The sequence below is a fragment of the Ascaphus truei genome, chromosome 11 (assembly GCF_040206685.1).
Source record: "Ascaphus truei isolate aAscTru1 chromosome 11, aAscTru1.hap1, whole genome shotgun sequence".
Taxonomy (NCBI): Eukaryota; Metazoa; Chordata; class Amphibia; order Anura; family Ascaphidae; genus Ascaphus; species Ascaphus truei.
Window position 1 is genome coordinate 52,684,858 of NC_134493.1, and position 20,392 is coordinate 52,705,249.

General features: G+C 52.9%; 1 protein-coding gene across 1 annotated transcript in view; it reads right to left on the bottom strand.

Annotated features, from left to right (window-relative positions):
- Positions 1 to 1,667: 1,667 nt before the first annotated feature.
- MTO1 (mitochondrial tRNA translation optimization 1) overlaps positions 1,668 to 20,392 on the bottom strand; it is a 42,267-nt gene continuing 23,542 nt past the window's right edge. Inside the window, exons 9-14 of the mRNA XM_075566303.1 lie at positions 7,994 to 8,124; positions 7,293 to 7,497; positions 5,985 to 6,156; positions 4,335 to 4,453; positions 2,862 to 3,019; positions 1,668 to 2,612 (exon numbers count right to left, since the gene is read on the bottom strand). Coding sequence (XP_075422418.1) covers positions 2,439 to 2,612; positions 2,862 to 3,019; positions 4,335 to 4,453; positions 5,985 to 6,156; positions 7,293 to 7,497; positions 7,994 to 8,124 — 959 coding nt within the window. The 3' untranslated portion in view covers positions 1,668 to 2,438. The remainder of the gene's footprint in view (positions 2,613 to 2,861; positions 3,020 to 4,334; positions 4,454 to 5,984; positions 6,157 to 7,292; positions 7,498 to 7,993; positions 8,125 to 20,392) is intronic.

Sequence of the window (20,392 nt, forward strand, 5' to 3'; positions counted from 1 at the left end):
ACGTCAGACGTGTTGGAAGGCGTCACATTCAGAGCATCTCATACTAGGTGTAATGCTGTCACACAGCTTCAGAGCATGTCACACTTAGAAGGCTATCACACTCATTCAGAGCATGTCACACTCAGAAGGCTATCACACTCATTCAGAGCATGTCACACTAAGAAGGCTATCACACTCATTCAGAGCATGTCACACTAAGAAGGCTATCACACTCATTCAGAGCATGTCACACTCAGAAGGCTATCACACTCATTCAGAGCATGTCACACTAAGAAGGCTATCACACTCATTCAGAGCATGTCACACTAAGAAGGCTATCACACTCATTCAGAGCATGTCACACTCAGAAGGCTATCACACTCATTCAGAGCATGTCACACTCAGAAGGCTATCACACTCATTCAGAGCATGTCACACTCAGAAGGCTATCACACTCATTCAGAGCATGTCACACTCAGAAGGCTACCACACTCATTCAGAGCATGTCACACTCAGAAGGCTATCACACTCATTCAGAGCATGTCACACTCAGAAGGCTATCACACTCATTCAGAGCATGTCACACTCAGAAGGCTATCACACTCATTCAGAGCATGTCACACTCAGAAGGCTATCACACTCATTCAGAGCATGTCACACTCAGAAGGCTATCACACTCATTCAGAGCATGTCACACTCAGAAGGCTATCACACTCATTCAGAGCATGTCACACTCAGAAGGCTATCACACTCATTCAGAGCATGTCACACTCAGAAGGCTATCACACTCATTCAGAGCATGTCACACTCAGAAGGTTATCACACTCATTCAGAGCAAGTCACAGACATTCACAGCAAGTCACACTCATTGGAAGGAGCCTTTATTTAAAGTGTCTCACTCACTGGAAGGCCTCACTCCTTTCTACCATACTTTACAAACCTCCATACAAGTGGCTCAGATAATTCTTCACACCTGACACACCGAGTAATCTACAAATACTGAGACAATTATCTGGGAATATGAAGAATGTAAAAAAACAACAAGTGCTTCATCATCAAACACTCAAAACTACTAACAAAATAATGCAATTAAATGCAAATATGGTTTGTATATATTAAAAATGCTTCAGCAGAATAAAATGAGTATACATTATTATAATCTCTCGCTACTCAATACATATATATCTTTTAAATATGTATATCCCAAAGATTATAGTAAAAGGGGCAGTCATGACAGCCAACGTAAAAATGGCTGTATTTGTAGCAGTGAATAGAGGAATTTCATACTCATGTAATTAGTAACTGAGCATGATTCCCAAACACGCCAATAGTACATTTACTAAACAGTTCAAAGGAAATTGGGGAATGAAAGAAAGATGGAGGATAACGCCAGCTATGTGGCCAAGAACCAATACACGCAGCCACAAGGGACAGCTATCCCCGAGCAAAGGGTCACTGCTTACAGACGTCGTGTGACCGATTCAAAGTACATTTATTGTAGAGAAACAGTAACAACAGTTTAGGTCCATTTAGGACCGGAAATGTGGCCGTTCTTCTACAATAAACCGGTCACAAGACGTCTGTAAGCAGTCACCTACCTTTGCTCGGGGGTAGCTGTCCCTTGTCGCTTTGTACACATTTACGAAACATGCTTTTTATATTGCACACACAAAAAAAAAAGAACAAAGTCAAAAATAATATTTATTGAAATGAGTGTATACCCATCACGGGGTACCAGAACTGCAGGGGGTACTCTGGTTCTGCCCCGAGCTGGCAGCATCTCCACTTCCTAAATACCTGCATCAAAATCCTACCCAAGGTCAAGAGACAGAGCTGGTAGGACGTGGAGCGAGAGGGAGCTCAGCCTGCACTCCGGTGCCTAGTCCCATGGGGTCACTTGGGAGAGAGGAGTGATCAGGACTTGCTGGTGTGGAGTGTAGCTAGTCACAATACCATAGCATGTTAGTTAGCAGGGGGAGAAGGCACCACGGTGGGGACCATTGTGTGACACCATCTCAATAATAGAATATATTAATATTAAATCACTTTACACTTTCCTCAGATAATGGTAACAAACCATTCGAGGAAGGTAACTGAGACGCAGAGAGATTAAGGGGTTTTCTTGGGTTCACAGAGTATGAGAGGATGAGGCTCGTATTGAACCCAAAGACCTTTGTATTGAAGACCAACACCTTAACCACTACACCATGCCTCCTGTAATCTATGCACATGTAACAGACTGTTATTCTGGCGTTTGGTCTAGTGCAGGGGTGGCCAAGTCCAGTTCTCAAGGGCCACCAACAGGTCTGGTTTTCAGGATATCCCTGCTTCAACACAGGTGGCCCAATCAGAGGCTCAGTCATTATGACAGCCACCTGTGCTGAAGCAGGGATATCCTGAAAACCTGACCTGTTGGTGGCCCTTGAGGACTGAAGTTGGCCACCCTTGGTCTAGTAGTGCTACAAAACGCTCTGCTCGCTACTCCTATTTCCCAGCGGTGGGTCCCCTCTCGCCCCGGGCGCGAGCTCTGCCCTCCCGTGGGCATGTGGTGCCTGGGCACCTCTTTTGACGTATCTCAGGAGGTTCACCACGGCTGCAGGCGTCACCCCCGGAATACGACCAGCTGCGCCAATCTGGTGGGAGAAGGAGAACGGTTTGCATGAGCATCGCAATACAGAATCTACCTGCAACAGAGAGGAGACGGCACCTTACGTGCACACACACACACACACACACACACACACACACACAGATACACACACACAGAGACACACACACACACACACACACACACACAGAGACACACACACAGAGACACACACACAGAGACACACACACAGAGACACACACACAGAGACACACACAGAGACACACACACACACCGTCTCAGGTCGGCTCTGTGACAGCTTCTCCCTCACTTCCTGGGACAGGGCAGCGGTGAGGTTCAGGTAATCGATGTCCTCCGGCAGTGCTAGGGACTCGTCCCTTCGTACCTCAGCGATCTCTCGCTGCTGCTGACTGACGATCAGCTCATATACAGCTATAAAACAGGGACAGGGTGAAGCAAGAATCTGTGGTAACCCCTTCCTCTGGGGTTAAAGGTCAGCACTGCGTTAGCATAAGCAGCGCCATCTTTGTTCCTTATTACATTACATCGTTGACAGCGAACGCAGAACACAAAAGAAAATCTGCAGATACGCCTAATTAACATTCAATGCTAGTTAGTGGGGAACTAAGAAATGTTTCAAATGTGTGTAACCTCCCTCCTAATGGGTTACTAGCAGGTTAGTGTATGCTGGGCTCCATCCTGCGTTGCCATAAGGGTCCTGACATCACGATGGGGTAATTAGGAGGAAGGTTTTAAAGAGGCAGGTTCTGGGAGGACAAGAGAAGAGGAGCCTCAGGGAGAGTACATAGGGATGTATTCATAAAGTAATATAACAGACCAGGCCCCCCTTACTTATTATGTTGTAGATAGGGACAGTGCCCCTTCAACTTATGATCCCATAAGATGGCTAGTGAAACCCAGCAGGTCCCAGAGAGGGGAAGCGACATGCTACACAAGGCCTCAGACAGGTTCTACCGGCACATCCATACCAGTATGCTGTTCAACCTGCATAGAAGTGGCAGTTCCCAGACCTGACAAAGGTATAATCGTCACCCGCATAGAACCGGCCAGGATCCCAATAAGGGCCCAGCTTAAATGAAGTATAACAGAAGTTACCCCAAAAAGGACACGGGGGGCCTGGTCAAATACCAGTAAAGCAACTAAGATACACCCTCCTCTGAGTGTTAAGAGCGGGCACTTAAGGAAGCACAGTATTCATAAATAACCACGAGAAAATAGTACAACGTTGTTGGTGTGTGTGTGTGTGTGTGTGTGTGTCCGTGCCTGGGGACATGAATAAAGACTGGCGTTGTGTTCCTGACGCCCATCATTTTCACCCTTGCTACCTCAGCGCCCCGCCGCCTGAATACAGCACCCCCGAGTCAAGGTAACCCCATGCCGAGTAGCCAAACATTGTACACAGATGTAATCTCCCCGGAAGCCGGGCAGGGAGGGTAACATGCGCAATCTAACAAAGATACAAAACATTAAAATACTAAATAGTCACAAGAAAATGTATTAAAGTGATGTACCCCCATCCTCTCCTTTATTACTTGCACCTCAATAATATTTAGGTTATCAGGATATGGTGGGTTAAAAGGTGACAGAAACCCTTCAGTTACAACCCTCTAAATTTCCCGTCACGTTTCGATACGTCATTTCGCTTTATTTGACGCCGCCTCCGTGCTCCTGTAGATGTTTCATTAAATTACAAGTAATAACATTCAGGGGGGGGAGCAGACGTTACCTTCGATCTTTAGGCGCTGAGCTATCTCTCGCTTGGCGCTGAATCTCCGCAGTGTGTCGGGGAAAACCTCGGACAGTTTCTCCAAGTCCATCCCCTGATATCTCAGCATCTCCACAGCACTGACGGTGGGAAGAGAAGCGACAATAAGGATCCGGAGAACCTCTTCTTCAACGTGCGGCCCCAGGGGGGTCTCACCCGGCCCGCCGAGGGCCTAGGACGGTTCCCTCCGGACAAATTTCCACTTGCTCAGAAAGCCAAGCGCCATTTTTTTTTTTTACACTGAAACTCAATTCTAAAACAACGGCAACGTGAATGCACACAGTGCGTGCTCGCAAAATGTTAAAATACCATTTTCTTTGCAGTCTTTAGATAAGATTTATTTCTGACCTCTCCCATTTGGAAGACTAGTTGAGGAGCAGTGTTCTATAGCAGGGGTGAACAAACTGGGGGGGTGGGGGGGGCGCAGGCGGTTGGAGGCCTCGCGCTCTTCCACGAGGCATTTACCGAGGTTCAGGCGGCTTCCTCTTCCCTTATCGTTATTTGTTGCCATGGCAACACGTTACATGATGTCACATGACCCCGTTGTTGCCGAAAGGCAGGTAAGGGGGGAGCGAGCACCGGGGGGGGGGGGGGGGGCGGGAGTAGGTGAGGGTGGCCGCAGCATCAGAAGTTTGCGCACCCCTGTTCTCTAGCACGGTAAGAATGGATGTTCTGGCAAAGAAGCAGTCTTGCCGGCCGCCGAGAGCGGATTCGCGCCTCCTTGCTGCCACCCTCCTCCTCAACAGCAGCGTAAAATGGCGCCGTGGACACCACCAACGTGATGTCGCATGGCGTCGCGGTGCCATGATAACGCATCGTCATGACTTCATTTGACGCTGCTCCATAGGCCCGAGAACGCGGCAAATGTATATGTAGCCGGGCCTCGGTAACATGAACCGGCTTTCCCCTACACCCCTCTCGCCGGCCCCGCTTACATAGCAGGCCAAAAGCAGAAATAACTACAGCCAGGCCCCACTAATACGGCGGGTTCCGTTCCGAGGACCCGCCGGAAAGCGAAAATCGCCGGAAAGTGGAACCGGCGATTTTCGTTAGGTGCGCATGCGCACACCGGCTATGCGCCGCTCAGCGCATGCGCGACAGAAGGAAACGGGTAAAGAAAACCCTCGGTTGACAAACGCTCCCCCATTCCGAGGCCCCTGAAAAATGCCGTTCGTAATTAATTTCCAAAGAAAATAAAGCTTTACTTTTAGCACCGTTAGATTTCTTTAAAGGAAGACAATAAGATAATTCTATACAGAAGTGATTTGTGGCCCGGCTCTGGAACGGTTTTTACTTATTCGTATCTTGCGTAAGAATGAAAGTTTGGCGTCTCTCCGGGAATACTTAATTCAGGCGTACCAGCTACTTCTGTTTATCTGTTTGACCAACGGCGGCTTCATGATTACTTTACAAACGAAGCGAAGACATTACCTGCGGCTTTGAGGAATGACAAATAGTCTGATCACCTAAAGACATTAGATAAAGATCGGAAATAAACATCCGCAGCTTTTGTTTATCATGGAAACGTTACAAGATTAAAAGCACTTATAATTACTGATAATCATTTGATTGCCAATGGCTCAGATTTGGGCAGAGGAGGGGTTAAGGTACCTAAGGATGCCGCTCCGGGTGCTGCTGATGGGGACGCTGGGAATGAGCTTCTGCCACTTGGAGGTTGAGAGCTGCAGAGCGCGGAGCACAGACAGACCCTCGCTCAGGGTTTCTTTGGTGGTCAGAGCTCGATCGTAGCGTTCCTGAGACACGCAGCCTGCTTCCTCGTACCCTGAGACGCGGGGAGAGAAGAGGGTGAGACAAGAGGAGAGGGAAGAGAGGAGGGTAGGATGAGGGGCTTGTGAAGAGGGACAAGGAGAGGGAGAGAGGGGGAGAATGGAGATAAGAGGGGCGAGAGGTGGAGAAGGGGGGGCGAGAGGTGGAGAAGGGGGGGCAAGAGGTGGAGAAGGGGGGGCGAGAGGTGGAGAGAGAGGTGGAGAAGGGGGGCGAGAGGTGGAGAAGGGGGGGCGAGGTGGAGAAGGGGGGGAGAGGTGGAGAAGGGGGGGAGAAGGGGACAAGGGGGGCGAGAGGGGGAGGAAGGGGGAGGAAGGTGGAGAAGGGGGGGAGAGAAGAAAAATGTGGAGAGAGACAAAAGGAGAGATAGAGAGAGGCTGAGAGAGAGGGTATGGAGGGAAAGATGGAAGGCGGTGTGAAGAGAGAGAGAGGCAAAGGGGGGCGAGAGAGAAGGTACGGAAAGAGCAAAGTGGGTGGGAAGGGATGAGAAAGATGGAGTGTAAAGAGAGACAAGCGGAGTGAACAGGAGAGGAACGTAGAGAGAGAAAGAGAGCTAAAAGGACAAGTGGAGAGCGACAGATGGAGGAAGAAGGGGGAAGATGGAAAGAAAGATAGATGGAGAGAGGGCGAATAAAGAGATATATGGAGAAAGAGATATGGAAGTGACAGATGAAGGCAGGGAAAGGTAACGAGAGATGGAGGAAGGAAGGGGAAGGTAACGAGAGATGGAGGAAGGAAGGGGAAGGTAACGAGAGATGGAGGAAGGCAGGGAAAGGTAACGAGAGATGGAGGAAGGAAGGGGAAGGTAACGAGAGATGGAGGAAGGAAGGGGAAGGTAACGAGAGATGGAGGAAGGAAGGGGAAGGTGTAAAGAAATAGAGAAATGGGGCGTGAGGACGAGAGTTGGACAAAGAGACAGAGAGGAGAAGGATAAACACAAGAGGAGAAAGAGGGGTGAATAAAGCAGTATAAAGGAACTATTATCCCCTGAAAGAGCCTGTGGTGTAGTGAATGACAGAACTGCATCTATCACACACGCCCAGCTCCTTGTTTGAAGACTGGAGTGACTGCCAGTTGTTGTCGCCCGTCCCTGCCGCCCCCCCCCGTGCTCCGGTACGTTTGCCAGCTCCTCACCTCGCAGGCTGAGTCGTGCGTCGGCGTTGTCGGGCCGCAGCGACATGCGAAACTCCGCGCGGCTGGTGAACATGCGGTACGGCTCCCGTGTCCCCTGCGTCGTCAGGTCGTCGAGCAGGACCCCGAGGTAACCCTCCGTGCGGCTCACAGAGAAGGCGGGGTGCCCCTTCGCCCGCAGGGTGGCGTTAATCCCGGCGATCACTCCCTGCAGGGGGGGGGGGGGGAGAGGAGAGAGCGATGTGCTCAGAGCCCGCACTCGGCCGCTCTGCTCTAAACTCTCCCTTGAGAGAGGTGCCCGGTACGCATTGCAATGCAGTGTACGGGGTAAATAAAATAACTCGGCTCTTGCTGCTGCCACATTTAGTGCAGCTATGCTTTAAAAGATGCAGTTCCCTCCAAAATAAGTAACCTATGATGACCTTTAAATATGGGGGGGGCACTTTTTTTTTACAGGCCCGAAGCCTGCAGTAGAGTGTCTACACGGCTACCTCCATTTCCTATTCTCACTTGCTCCATTTCCCCCCCGAGCACAGAGTTGCCTACAATCCCGCTTCCTCTGAGCTTCTCTAACCAGGTTCTGTGACAGCGAGTGAAGCCATAAAGTGGGCAATGCATTGCAAGGATAGGGTTCACCTATTAAAGCTACTACTGCCATGTTCCGCTCTGGTCCGAGGAATGGCCACCCCCTGTCGCCCCGGTACCTGGGCTGCTGCCTCCTCATACCCAGTGGTCCCGTTAATCTGTCCAGCCAGGAAAAGCCTCTGAACCAGGAATGTCTCCAGCGATGAGCGGAGCTGCCGAGGATCCAAGAAGTCGTACTGCACCCCGTAACCTGCAGAGTGCGTGTATATATACACAGAGCAGGGTGAGAAACGCCTCCTTACTGATGCATCAACCTCAACCATGGATTGTATACATCTGATTTACATGGTTACATAGATGGTCGGGAAAAGAAAAAGAAAAAGACATGTCCATCGAGTTCCACCTATGCTAAATTTAGCCAATGGAGGTACTTATCCTAGATTTGTATGTACATTGATCCAGAGGAAGGCCAACACAAAACCCCAGAGTCATATCATCCAATGATATCTCATAAGGGGAAAATAAATTCCTTCCTGACTCCAAGAATGGGCAATCGGATTACTCCCTGGGTCAACATCCTTCCCATATTTACTTATTTGGTGTATCCCGGTATCACCGAGGTGGGCGACCCTGTCGCCAGTCGCTACACGTGGCAAATTGGCCATGAAATGTGGCGTATTTCAGTTTGCCAGGTCCCACAGTAAAATTAAAACTTTTTCCTGACGGCGTGTGCTGGTTTCCGCTTTCTGAATGAGTCAATGAAGTGAACCAGCCTATTTTGATCTGGTTTAAAACTGATTGGCCAGCGAAGCCGGCCAATTCAGTTAAACAGCAATTCTACTTGTTGCCAAGTAGAACAAAGAAAAACCAGTCAAACAAATATATAAGGGAATCAACAAGTGCACTGTAAAAAATGCACTTAAAACAGAAGGGTTAACTCAGAAGAACCCCTGATGGGGGATACCGAGCAGAGCACCCCGCCTAACGCCCACTGGGAGGCAAACCCCGAAACCGTCCCAGCGGACTCGGCGTACGTGAACTCTGCCCGAATACGGGAGTGCACCAGTGCCCGGAACACTGCCACGATGTTCGTTGGGACCCCCTTCTCCAAACGCTGCTTCCTGGTCTTGTAAATGGCTACCTTAGCCACTGCCAGGAGCAGGTTGACTAGGAGATCCCTAGGCTTATTGTCTCGTGACACTGGGCACCCAAAAATAAAATGATGAGGAGAGAAGTTTAACCAGAACTGCAGGAGAAGGCTCCTCAAGAAGGACAAGAGGGGCTGCAGTCTGGCGCAACTCAAATAAACGTGAAATACGGACTCCCGCTCGCCACAGAAGGGACAGGCGGCGGGGGAGTCCGTGAAGTGTGCCAAGTACTCTCCTGTGCTCAGTGCACCGTGGAGGACCCTCCAACTCAAATCCCCGGCGGGACGGGGAACCAAAGCTGAATAGGGTTCCTTCCACCGGGGTCTCTCGCCCTCGTTCGCAGGGAATACCCGCCTCCAGATGGTGTCAAATGCCTGGGAGCTCTGTACATACACTTCTGAGGGAAGCAGCAGCAGGTGATAGTGCTGAGGTGAGGGAAGCAGCGGGTGATAGCGCTGAGGTGAGTGAAGCAGCCTATTTTGATCTGGTTCAATACTGATTGGCCGGCGAAGCCGGCCAATTCAGTTAAACAGCAATTCTACTTGTTGCCAAGTAGAACAAAGAAAAACCAGTCAAACAAATATATAAGGGAATCAGCAAGTGCACTGTAAAAAATGCACTTAAAAAAGAAGGGTTAACTCAGAAGAACCCCTGATGGGGGATACCGAGCAGAGCACCCCGCCTAACGCCCACTGGGAGGCAAACCCCGAAACCGTCCCAGCGGACTCGGCGTACGTGAACTCTGCCCGAATACGGGAGTGCACCAGCGCCCGGAACACTGCCACGATGTTCGTTGGGACCCCCTTCTCCAAACGCTGCTTCCTGGTCTTGTAAATGGCTACCTTAGCCACTGCCAGGAGCAGGTTGACCAGGAGATCCCTAGGCTTATTGTCTCGGGACACTGGGCACCCAAAAATAAAATGATGAGGAGAGAAGTTTAACCAGAACTGCAGAAGAAGGCTCCTCAAGAAGGACAAGAGGGGCTGCAGTCTGGCGCAACTCAAATAAACGTGAAATACGGACTCCCGCTCGCCACAGAAAGGACAGGCGGCGGGGGAGTCCGTGAAGTGTGCCAAATACTCTCCTGTGCTCAGTGCACCGTGGAGGACCCTCCAACTCAAATCCCCGGCGGGACGGGGAACCAAAGCTGAATAGAGCTCTCTCCACCGGGGCCTCTCGCCCTCGTTCCCAAAAAATACCCGCCTCCAGATGGTATCTGGGCGGGTGACAAGGGCGAGGTAGTGCACTATATGGAGCACCAGAGAGTACAGGACTTTCCTCGGCATGCCGCGAAAACATGCCGGGGACATATCCCCCAACCTGCTGAGGTTTGGGGAGATAGGAGCCCGAGGGGGTTGCCTTGGTTTGGGTTCTACGCAAAGATCCGGAGAGCTGAAGTTGATAGGTTGACAAGGCTCTCCGGTCTGCAAAACCCCCTCGATGAAGGTGCGTGAGTCGGGGTGGATGGCATCTTTAATCTCCTGGATCAAACGACGAGGGACACGGGCAGTAAGCAGACCCATACGGGGCGCGAGCTCCTCTGCTCCTACCCAGTCTCGCCGCTCATAGTCCAGGAGATCTCCGACTCTGGTCACCTGCGCCAGGATTAGTCGGCGGCAAATAGAGGGTGAATCCAACATCCGAGCCCCCACTGCCGGATTATACAGCAGGGGCTCGGCGAGGAAATCAACCCCCACCGCCTGTTCCTTCCTGGTCGCGGAGACCAATTTCCAGGCCTTCAGTAAGTCCCGGTAGTATGCCGGCAGCACCGAGAGGTCTCTACCTAAACCCTCAGGCCTGATGATAAACAATTGCCGGTCATACCTCATATTGCGCAGCTGGCGAAAGAAAAAGGTCGCCAGCTGGCACCACTGCGGAGACGGATCTGCGAATAGGTATCTCTGCAGGTACTGGAGGTGGAAAGTGTGTAACTGGGAGCGGACACACACCACTCCCTGTCCACCCTCCTCCAAAGGGAGACACGCAACTCCCGCAGAAACCCAATGCTTCCCCATCCAGAGGAAATCCATCAACCTCCTCTGGATCTTGTTGATAAATTCGGGGGTTGGACCCATGGCTATCAGCCGGTGCCAAAGCTGACTGGCCACCAGCTGATTAATCACCAGGGTCCTTCCCCTAAGGGAAAGCATTCTCGACAGATACACCCATGACCCCAGACGAGCAATGACCCGTTCTTCAAGATCACTGAAGTTTTCTGGGGCCGGGTCCTCTGCAGCAGACAGGTAGACTCCCAGATACTTGAGAGTATCGCTCTCCCACGAGACATTCCGAAACGTGGGGGGCAAAGAGTCCACCTGTAAGGGACCCACCAACATGCCAGAGCACTTGGACCAGTTGATCCGAGCAGAAGAGGCCGCGGTGTAGACCTCTTGGCACGCTTGTGCCCGCTCTAGATCATCTAGGTCCTGGGCCACGAGGAGCACGTCATCGGCATAAGCCGACAGGACTACTCGCATGTCGGGCTCCCGCAGCACCAGCCCGGTGAGCCTCCTCCTCAGTAGGCAGAGGAAGGGCTCAATGGCCAGCGCGTACAGTTGCCCAGACAGGGGGCACCCTTGACGTACTCCCCGACCAAACACAAAAGGTGCCGTCAGGGACCAGTTGATCTTCACCAGACACTCTGCAGAGGCGTACAGCATCTGGAGAAAGCCCACAAATTGTGGGCCGAAGCCAAACGCCCGCAGGGTCTGCATAAGGTAACGGTGATCCACTCTGTCAAACGCCTTCTCCTGATCTAGGGACAGAAAGGCGAGTGATAGACCAGTCCTCTGCGCGTAGTGCATCAGGTCCCGGACCAGAAAAATGTTGTCATGAATGCTCCGGCCCGGGACAGTATAGGACTGGTCGGGGTGAATCACCTCTGCCAGCACGGACTTGAGCCTCAGCGAAAGCGCTTTGGCTACGATCTTATAGTCCGCGCTGAGCAGTGAGACCGGTCGCCAATTAGAGATCTGACGGAGATCCCCCTTCTTCGGCAGCAAAGACAGTATTGCCCGCCGACACGAAAGTGGCATCTCACCGATCTCAAGGGCTTCGGCTAGGACCTCGGTGAAATCAGGTCCCAGCATCTCCCAGAAAAACCGGAAGAACTCCACAGTCAGCCCGTCTAGCCCCGGCGCTTTTCCGTGGGACATGAGACTGAGGGCTTCAGAGAGCTCGGCCAGAGTCAAAGGTAACTCAAGCGGCTCCCTTCCATCCTCACTGACCGTGGGAAGCCCCTCCCATAAGACCCTGCATTTATCTGGCTGGATGGACTCCGGAGAGAAAAGATCTACATAGAATCTCCGGGCTCTGTCCCGGATGCTCTCCGGGTCAGTCAGAGGGGTACCGTCCTCTGCCAACAGGCATGTGATATGTCTACGGTTTCCCCTCTTTTTCTCCAGCGCGTAGAAGAGGCGCGACCCGCGATCCATCTCTCGAAGGAAGTTGATGCGGGATCGCACATACGCCCCCCGAGCTCTCCGATCTTCCAAGTCCCGGAGAGTGCACTTCCTCTCCACGTACATACTCTGCAGGTATTGGTCTCCTGCCACAGACAGCCGCTTCTCAAGATCGAGCACCTCCTCCCTGAGGGCCTCGATCGCAGCATTGCGCCGCCCGCTGGCACCTTTTGTGTACTCTTGACACACGAGGCGCAGATGAACCTTGCCCACGTCCCACCACTGCTCTAACGTGGCAAAGTCTGACCTGCAACCTCTCCAGGCCATCCAAAAGTCTCGGACCGTCGTCGCAAACCCCTTGTCCTCCAACAACGTATTGTTGAAGTGCCAATATGCGGCCGAGGGTGCTGCAGGTAGCAGCGTCACCGTCACAGACGCACAATTGTGGTCCGAAAACGGCGCCAACCTAATGGCACTGGACTGGGCTCGTGACAGGCTGTGGCTGGAAATATACAGCCTGTCGATCCGGGACCAGGACATCCGTTCACCCCTAAACACCCTAACATGGGTGAACTCAGTGGATGCCTCAGGATGTTGTTCTCGCCAGACGTCTACCAAGGAGTAGCGGGTGATGACCTCCCGCAAGGCCGACGCAGAACATGGGTGTGGCTCCGGACCATTCCGGTCTTTGCGAGCCTCGAGGGTACAGTTAAAATCACCCCCGAGCACCACGTATTCGTCTGCGTCGACTGTCTCCAGGTATTCAGACATTCTGACGAAGAACTGCCTTCTCAGGGGTCCGTTGGCAGGAGCATACACGTTCAGGAAATTAAACGTGTAGTCCTCGTGTCGGACCCTGATATGCAACAGGCGACCTGGAACAACAGCTTTGGCAAGCAGCAGCTCAGGTTGAAAGGATTCAGAGAACAGGGTCACCACCCCACAAGATGTCGAAGTGAGGTGGCTGAAAAAGACCTTGCCTCGCCACTCCAGATGCCAGCTGGCTTCAGCCTCTGGAGTGGTATGGGTTTCCTGCAGGAAACTCACAGAATACTTTCCCTTTTGTAAAAAGGAGAGTACCTGGAACCTTCGAAACCCGTCCTTACATCCATTTACGTTTAGCGTACCGATGCTCAAAGCCATTGGTAATCAAGAGTCTTGCTTCCCATAGGCGCTCAGGGTACTATACCCCGAGAAGCCTTTACGTGCTCTCGCAACACTTTGTTAAACTTTAGGACCCGAGTATGTTCGATAGTCCCGGAAAGTTTGGCCTTGTGGTTAGCCTTGATATATACTCTGAGAGATTGGAGAATGACCGAAGCATCCTTCCACCTCTCAAGGGCCAACTGCACCTTCGTATGTCCATGTCTACAGAGGGTATCATCCAGGAAACTGTCTAGCTCCCGGGCAGGGATAATGGTGATCGAGGAGTCCACCGACTCCATGGTGCCAGAGGACTCCCCTCTGAGCCCCAACTCCCCAGGCTCCTCTTGGCTGGAGAATTCAAGACCCCCGTCCTTCTCTGCGGGGGCCTCTCTCAGCCCTAGATTGGATCCCCTCCTCGGTGTTTCCACGAGGGGGTCCACTGTGCTCTCCACCTCCATCCCCGAGTCAGGCTGTTCAGGGGCAGCTGGTGGCGACATGGCAGAGGCAGTGGTCTCCCGAGAGTCCTCGGGGGCCACAGAAGCACACGTGCCACGGGTGTTCACATCACCCGCGGGAGGGCACTCACCAACCGCGGGAGGGCCCTCACCATCCGCGGGAGGGCCCCCACCATCCGCGGGAGGGCCCCCACCATCCGCGGGAGGGCACCCACCATCCGCGGGAGGGCTCTCACCAACCATGGGGGGGCACTCCTTAGCAAGGGCTTCATTGGGAGGGTCTTTCCCAGCGTTCACTCCCAACAAAGTGCCCGCCCAAAACTCTGCACCAAGAGGGTTCAGGTCAGACAACTCCCAGATGTAATCGGAAGTGCTCACCACAACACCCTCCAAACCCTCATCCACGGGGGTCAGCCCTAACCCATCTCCTTCCTCTGGTGACGCAAACCGGGGCTTTTTATCCCTATGTGCGTCACCCGAAGGCGGTACAGCCGAAGGGGGATCTTGGTTGGCTCTGAAGATAGGTGCACTCGGCATGTCAAATTTACCGAAGCACAATTCTCCAGGGGATGCTCTCCAACCGAGAGGGGCGCTGGGAGGTTCCCCAACGTCCCCAGAGGCATCGGGTACCTCCAGCTGCATTCCCTCCAGAAATTCGAGGGGGGTGGGCTGTACATTTGTGGGATCCGGCTTACACTGGTTAATCCCAACCAGTGGGTCGGACAGGACCACCTTGTGCGGAACTGATTTTTCTTTCCGCTTCCGAGACTTCAGAGGGTAAACATAATATGGTTCACGCTCAACCTCCTCAATCACCCTCTTATTGGTTTTAAATTTGCTCTTCCTGGGGATTGATTTCCCAGGAGAGGGTGCCGCTGTCTCCATAGCAGGAGTTTCCTCCCGCTCCCCTTCACCCTGTACGGTGCTTACAATGGGGTTAGGGGGTTCTTGGGGGGGGACAGCGACAGAGGGTGACTGTTTTGGGGTGACTTTTTTCTTCCCCCTCTTTTTTGAGAGGAGAGGTTCAGATGTCACTGTTTGAGTTGCGACAGTGACATCTTCTGTGGTCCCAGGGGGGACCTGGGCCCTCGAGCTCTTTTCCTTCTCCCTCTGTTCTTTGGGGAGAGGTTCAGATGTCACTGTTTGAGATGGGGCAGTGACATCTTCTGCGGTCCCAGAGGGGGCCTGGGCCTTCGAGGGCTTTTCCCTCTCTCTCCTTCTTTGGGGGAGAGGTGTAGACGTCACTGTCCGAGATGGGGCAGCGACATCTCCTGTGGTCCCAGCGGGGGCCTGGGCCCCCGAGGGCTCCGCTGCGGTGGGTGCAGCGGCACAGGGCGTTTCCTCCTGGGGGGAGACAGCGCTAACAGAGGCTGGCCGCTTCAGGGCAACCCCCTCTCCTTCCTTCCGCTCTCCAGGAAGAGGTTCAGAAGTCACTGTTCCGGATGGGACAGCGACATCTCCTGCGGTCTCAGGAGGGACCTGGGCCCTTGAGGGCCCCGCTGTGGTGGGCACAGCGGTACCGGGTGTCTTGGCAGAGGGAGGGGCGGGTGCAGGAGTTGGGATGGGTCCTCCGTTCCCTCTGAGGCAAAACCTACGAGTGTGCCCCAGCTCTCTGCACAGATAACATCTAACCCCCTCCGTGCCATAAAACACAGTGTATGCTATGCCCTCGTAGGGCACCCTAAACGAACCCTCCACAGATTCATTGCTCCCTGGCAGCAGCAGTTGTACCTGCCGCCTAAATGAGAGTACATGCCTCAGCGCCCTATCTCTGCAGCCCAAAGATAATTTTATTATGGGGGACTTAATGTCTCCCAGGGCTTGCAGGTACGGCTTCATGAGGCAATCTGGGATGAAGGGGGGCACATTTGACAGAATGACCTTTGTGCCTAACCCCTCCATGGGTTCCATAGGGATGTATTTCCCCCCTACACTGATGCCTTTCTGCACCAGGTAGTGAGTGGCAGCCAGCGTACGAAGGAAGAAAATGCCCCTCCCATACATTTTGCTGGCCGCCACCACAGCAGAGGGACCCACCACATCAGCCACAGCCCTCACATATATCTCCATGTTTAGGCCAGGTGACATTGGGCACCTCACCCCAAGCTTCCTGCTCAAACAGGGCGTGGCCCCAGCATTGTTGTTGCTGGGGTCAACACCTGCAACTGCCACATGCGCCCATGTTGGAACTGGGACTGCAGGGGTTACGCTGCTAACAGGTGCTGGGGGAGGCGTGGCCAGGGCACTGGAAGGACCAGGCCTAGGGCTGTGACTAAGAGTGTTGCTCCTAGGGGCCACAGTTTTTGGTGTTCTATATCCGGGCGTCGCCCCTGTTGCCGCACTTGTCCTATTCCCCTTTCCAGGCATGATAAACAAATAAGCCTCTAAGTCAGGGGAAGGTATTGCTTAGTGAGAGAGGTATTGAGAGAAAACTGTCCCTTTTAGAAGAGATCTCTCTGCAAGGGGAAAAAACAGCAGCTTTTAAAACCTGCTGCAGTTTTAAATCTTTTCCTCTTATTATTAACTCTCTCTCTGTTATAATAAGCAAACACCACAATTTACAAGTCTTTATAGAAAAGACACAGAGCTCTCAATAGCAAGTGAGAAAAGGAATCAGGCTTAAGAAAAACAAAAGAGTGAAATTGGAAGTTTAAACAACCAGTAAAAACCTCCAGTAGTAAGGGAGGAGAGAGGGGTGAGACTGCAGTTTTCCAGCCAGCTAAACTGCAGCTATGCTGGGTTAAATCACTGCAGCCCCTGGGTGAAAAACCAAAAACGGTTTTTAAGCCTGAAAATGCACCCAAAACCCTCTATATAACTCCCAGTATACTCACAGTATACTCCCCCACAGATCCACAGCAAAATATAACAAATAAAGAAAGAATAAAGCCGATTCCTTACCAAATGCCTGGGAGCTCTGTACATACACTTCTGAGTGAAGCAGCAGCAGGTGATAGTGCTGAGGTGAGTGAAGCAGCAGCAGGTGAGTGCTGAGGTGAGTGACGCAGCAGCAGGTGATAGCGCTGAGGTGAGTGAAGCAGCCTATTTTGATCTGGTTCAATACTGATTGGCCGGCGAAGCCGGCCAATTCAGTTAAACAGCAATTCTACTTGTTGCCAAGTAGAACAAAGAAAAACCAGTCAAACAAATATATAAGGGAATCAGCAAGTGCACTGTAAAAAGTGCACTTAAAAATGAAGGGTTAACTCAGAAGACCCCATGATGGGGGATACCGAGCAGAGCACCCCGCCTAACGCCCACTGGGAGGCAAACTCCGAAACCGTCCCAGCGGACTCGGCGTACGTGAACTCTGCCCGAATACGGGAGTGCACCAGCGCCCGGAACACTGCCACGATGTTCGTTGGGACCCCCTTCTCCAAACGCTGCTTCCTGGTCTTGTAAATGGCTACCTTAGCCACTGCCAGGAGCAGGTTAACTAGGAGATCCCTAGGCTTATTGTCTCGGGACACTGGGCACCCAAAAATAAAATGATGAGGGGAAAAACCCAGCCAGAACTGCAGAAGAAGGCTCCTCAAGAAGGACAAGAGGGGCTGCAGTCTGACGCAACTCAAATAAATGTGAAATACGGACTCCCGCTCGCCACAGAAAGGACAGGCGGCGGGGGAGTCCGTGAAGTGTGCCAAATACTCTCCTGTGCTCAGTGCACCGTGGAGGACCCTCCAACTCAAATCCCCGGCGGGACGGGGAACCAAAGCTGAATAGAGCTCTCTCCACCGGGGTCTCTCATCCTCGTTCCCAAAAAATACCCGCCTCCAGATGGTATCTGGGCGGGTGACAAGGGCGAGGTAGTGCACTATATGGAGCACCAGAGAATACAGGACTTTCCTCGGCATGCCGCGAAAACATGCCGGGGACATATCCCCCAACCTGCTGAGGTTTGGGGAGATAGGAACTCGAGGGGGTTGCCTTGGTTTGGGTTCTACGCAAAGATTCGGAGAGCTGAAGTTGATAGGTTGACAAGGCTCTCCGGTCTGCAAAACCCCCTCGATGAAGGTGCGTGAGTCGGGGTGGATGGCATCCTTAATCTCCTGGATCAAATGACGAGGGACGCGGGCAGTAAGCAGACCCATACGGGGCGCGAGCTCCTCTGCTCCTACCCAGCCTCGCCGCTCATAGTCCAGGAGATCTCCGACTCTGGTCACCTGCGCCAGGATTAGTCGGCGGCAAATAGAGGGTGAATCCAACATCCGAGCCCCCACTGCCGGATTATATAGCAGGGGCTCGGCGAGGATATCAACCCCCACCGCCTGTTTCTTCCTGGTCGCGGAGACCAATTTCCAGGCCTTCAGTAAGTCCCGGTAGTATGCCGGCAGCACCGAGAGGTCTCTACCTAAACCCTCAGGCCTGATGATAAACAATTGCCGGTCATACCTCATATTGCGCAGCTGGCGAAAGAAACTGGTTGCCAGCTGGCACCACTGCGGAGACGGATCTGCGAATAGGTATCTCTGCAGGTACTGGAGGCGGAAAGTGTGTAACTGGGAGCGGACACACACCACTCCCTGTCCACCCTCCTCCAAAGGGAGACACGCAACTCCCGCAGAGACCCAATGCTTCCCCATCCAGAGGAAATCCATCAACCTCCTCTGGATCTTGTTGATAAATTCGGGGGTTGGACCCATGGCTATCAGCCGGTGCCAAAGCTGACTGGCCACCAGCTGGTTGATCACCAGGGTCCTTCCCCTAAGGGAAAGCATTCTCGACAGATACACCCATGACCCAAGACGAGCAATGACCCGTTCTTCAAGATCACTGAAGTTTTCTGGGGCCGGGTCCTCCGCAGCAGACAGGTAGACTCCCAGATACTTGAGAGTATCGCTCTCCCACGAGACATTCCGAAACGTGGGGGGCAAAGAGTCCACCTGTAAGGGACCCACCAACATGCCGGAGCACTTGGACCAGTTGATCCGAGCAGAAGAGGCCGCGGTGTAGACCTCTTGGCACGCTTGTGCCCGCTCTAGATCATCTAGGTTCTGGGCCACGAGGAGCACGTCATCGGCATAAGCCGATAGGACTACTCGCATGTCGGGCTCCCGCAGCACCAGCCCGGTGAGCCTCCTCCTCAGTAGGCAGAGGAAGGGCTCAATGGCCAGCGCGTACAGTTGCCCAGACAGGGGGCACCCTTGACGTACTCCCCGACCAAACACAAAAGGTGCCGTCAGGGACCAGTTGATCTTCACCAGACACTCTGCAGAGGCGTACAGCATCTGGAGAAAGCCCACAAATTGTGGGCCGAAGCCAAACGCCCGCAGGGTCTCCATAAGGTAACGGTGATCCACTCTGTCAAATGCCTTCTCCTGATCTAGGGACAGGAAGGCGAGTGACAGACCAGTCCTCTGCGCGTAGTGCATCAGGTCCCGGACCAGAAAAATGTTGTCATGAATGCTCCGGCCTGGGACAGTATAGGACTGGTCGGGGTGAATCACCTCTGCCAGCACGGACTTGAGCCTCAGCGAAAGCGCTTTGGCTACGATCTTATAGTCCGTGCTGAGCAGTGAGACCGGTCGCCAATTAGAGATCTGACGGAGATCCCCCTTCTTCGGCAGCAAAGTCAGTATTGCCCGCCGACACGAAAGTGGCATCTCACCGATCTCAAGGGCTTCAGCTAGGACCTCGGTGAAATCAGGTCCCAGCATCTCCCAGAAAAACCGGAAGAACTCCACAGTCAGCCCGTCTAGCCCTGGCGCTTTTCCGTGGGACATGAGACTGAGGGCTTCAGAGAGCTCGGCCAGAGTCAAAGGTAACTCAAGCAGCTCCCTTCCATCCTCATTGACCGTGGGAAGCCCCTCTAATAAGACCCTGCATTTATCTGGCTGGATGGACTCCGGAGAGAAAAGATCTACATAGAATCTCCGGGTTCTGTCCCGGATGCTCTCCGGGTCAGTCAGAGGGGTACCGTCCTCTGCCAACAGGCATGTGATATGTCTACGGTTTCCCCTCTTTTTCTCCAGCGCGTAGAAGAGGCGCGACCCGCGATCCATCTCTCGAAGGAAGTTGATGCGGGATCGCACATACGCCCCCCGAGCTCTCCGATCTTCCAAGTCCCGGAGAGTGCACTTCCTCTCCACGTACATACTCTGCAGGTATTGGTCTCCTGCCACAGACAGCCGCTTCTCGAGATCGAGCACCTCCTCCCTGAGGGCCTCGATCTCAGCATCACGCCGCCTGCTGGCACCTTTTGTGTACTCCTGACACACGAGGCGCAGATGAACCTTGCCCACGTCCCACCACTGCTCTAACGTGGCAAAGTCTGACCTGCAACCTCTCCAAGCCATCCAAAAGTCTCGGACCGTCGTCGCAAACCCCTTGTCCTCCAACAACGTATTGTTGAAGTGCCAATATGCGGC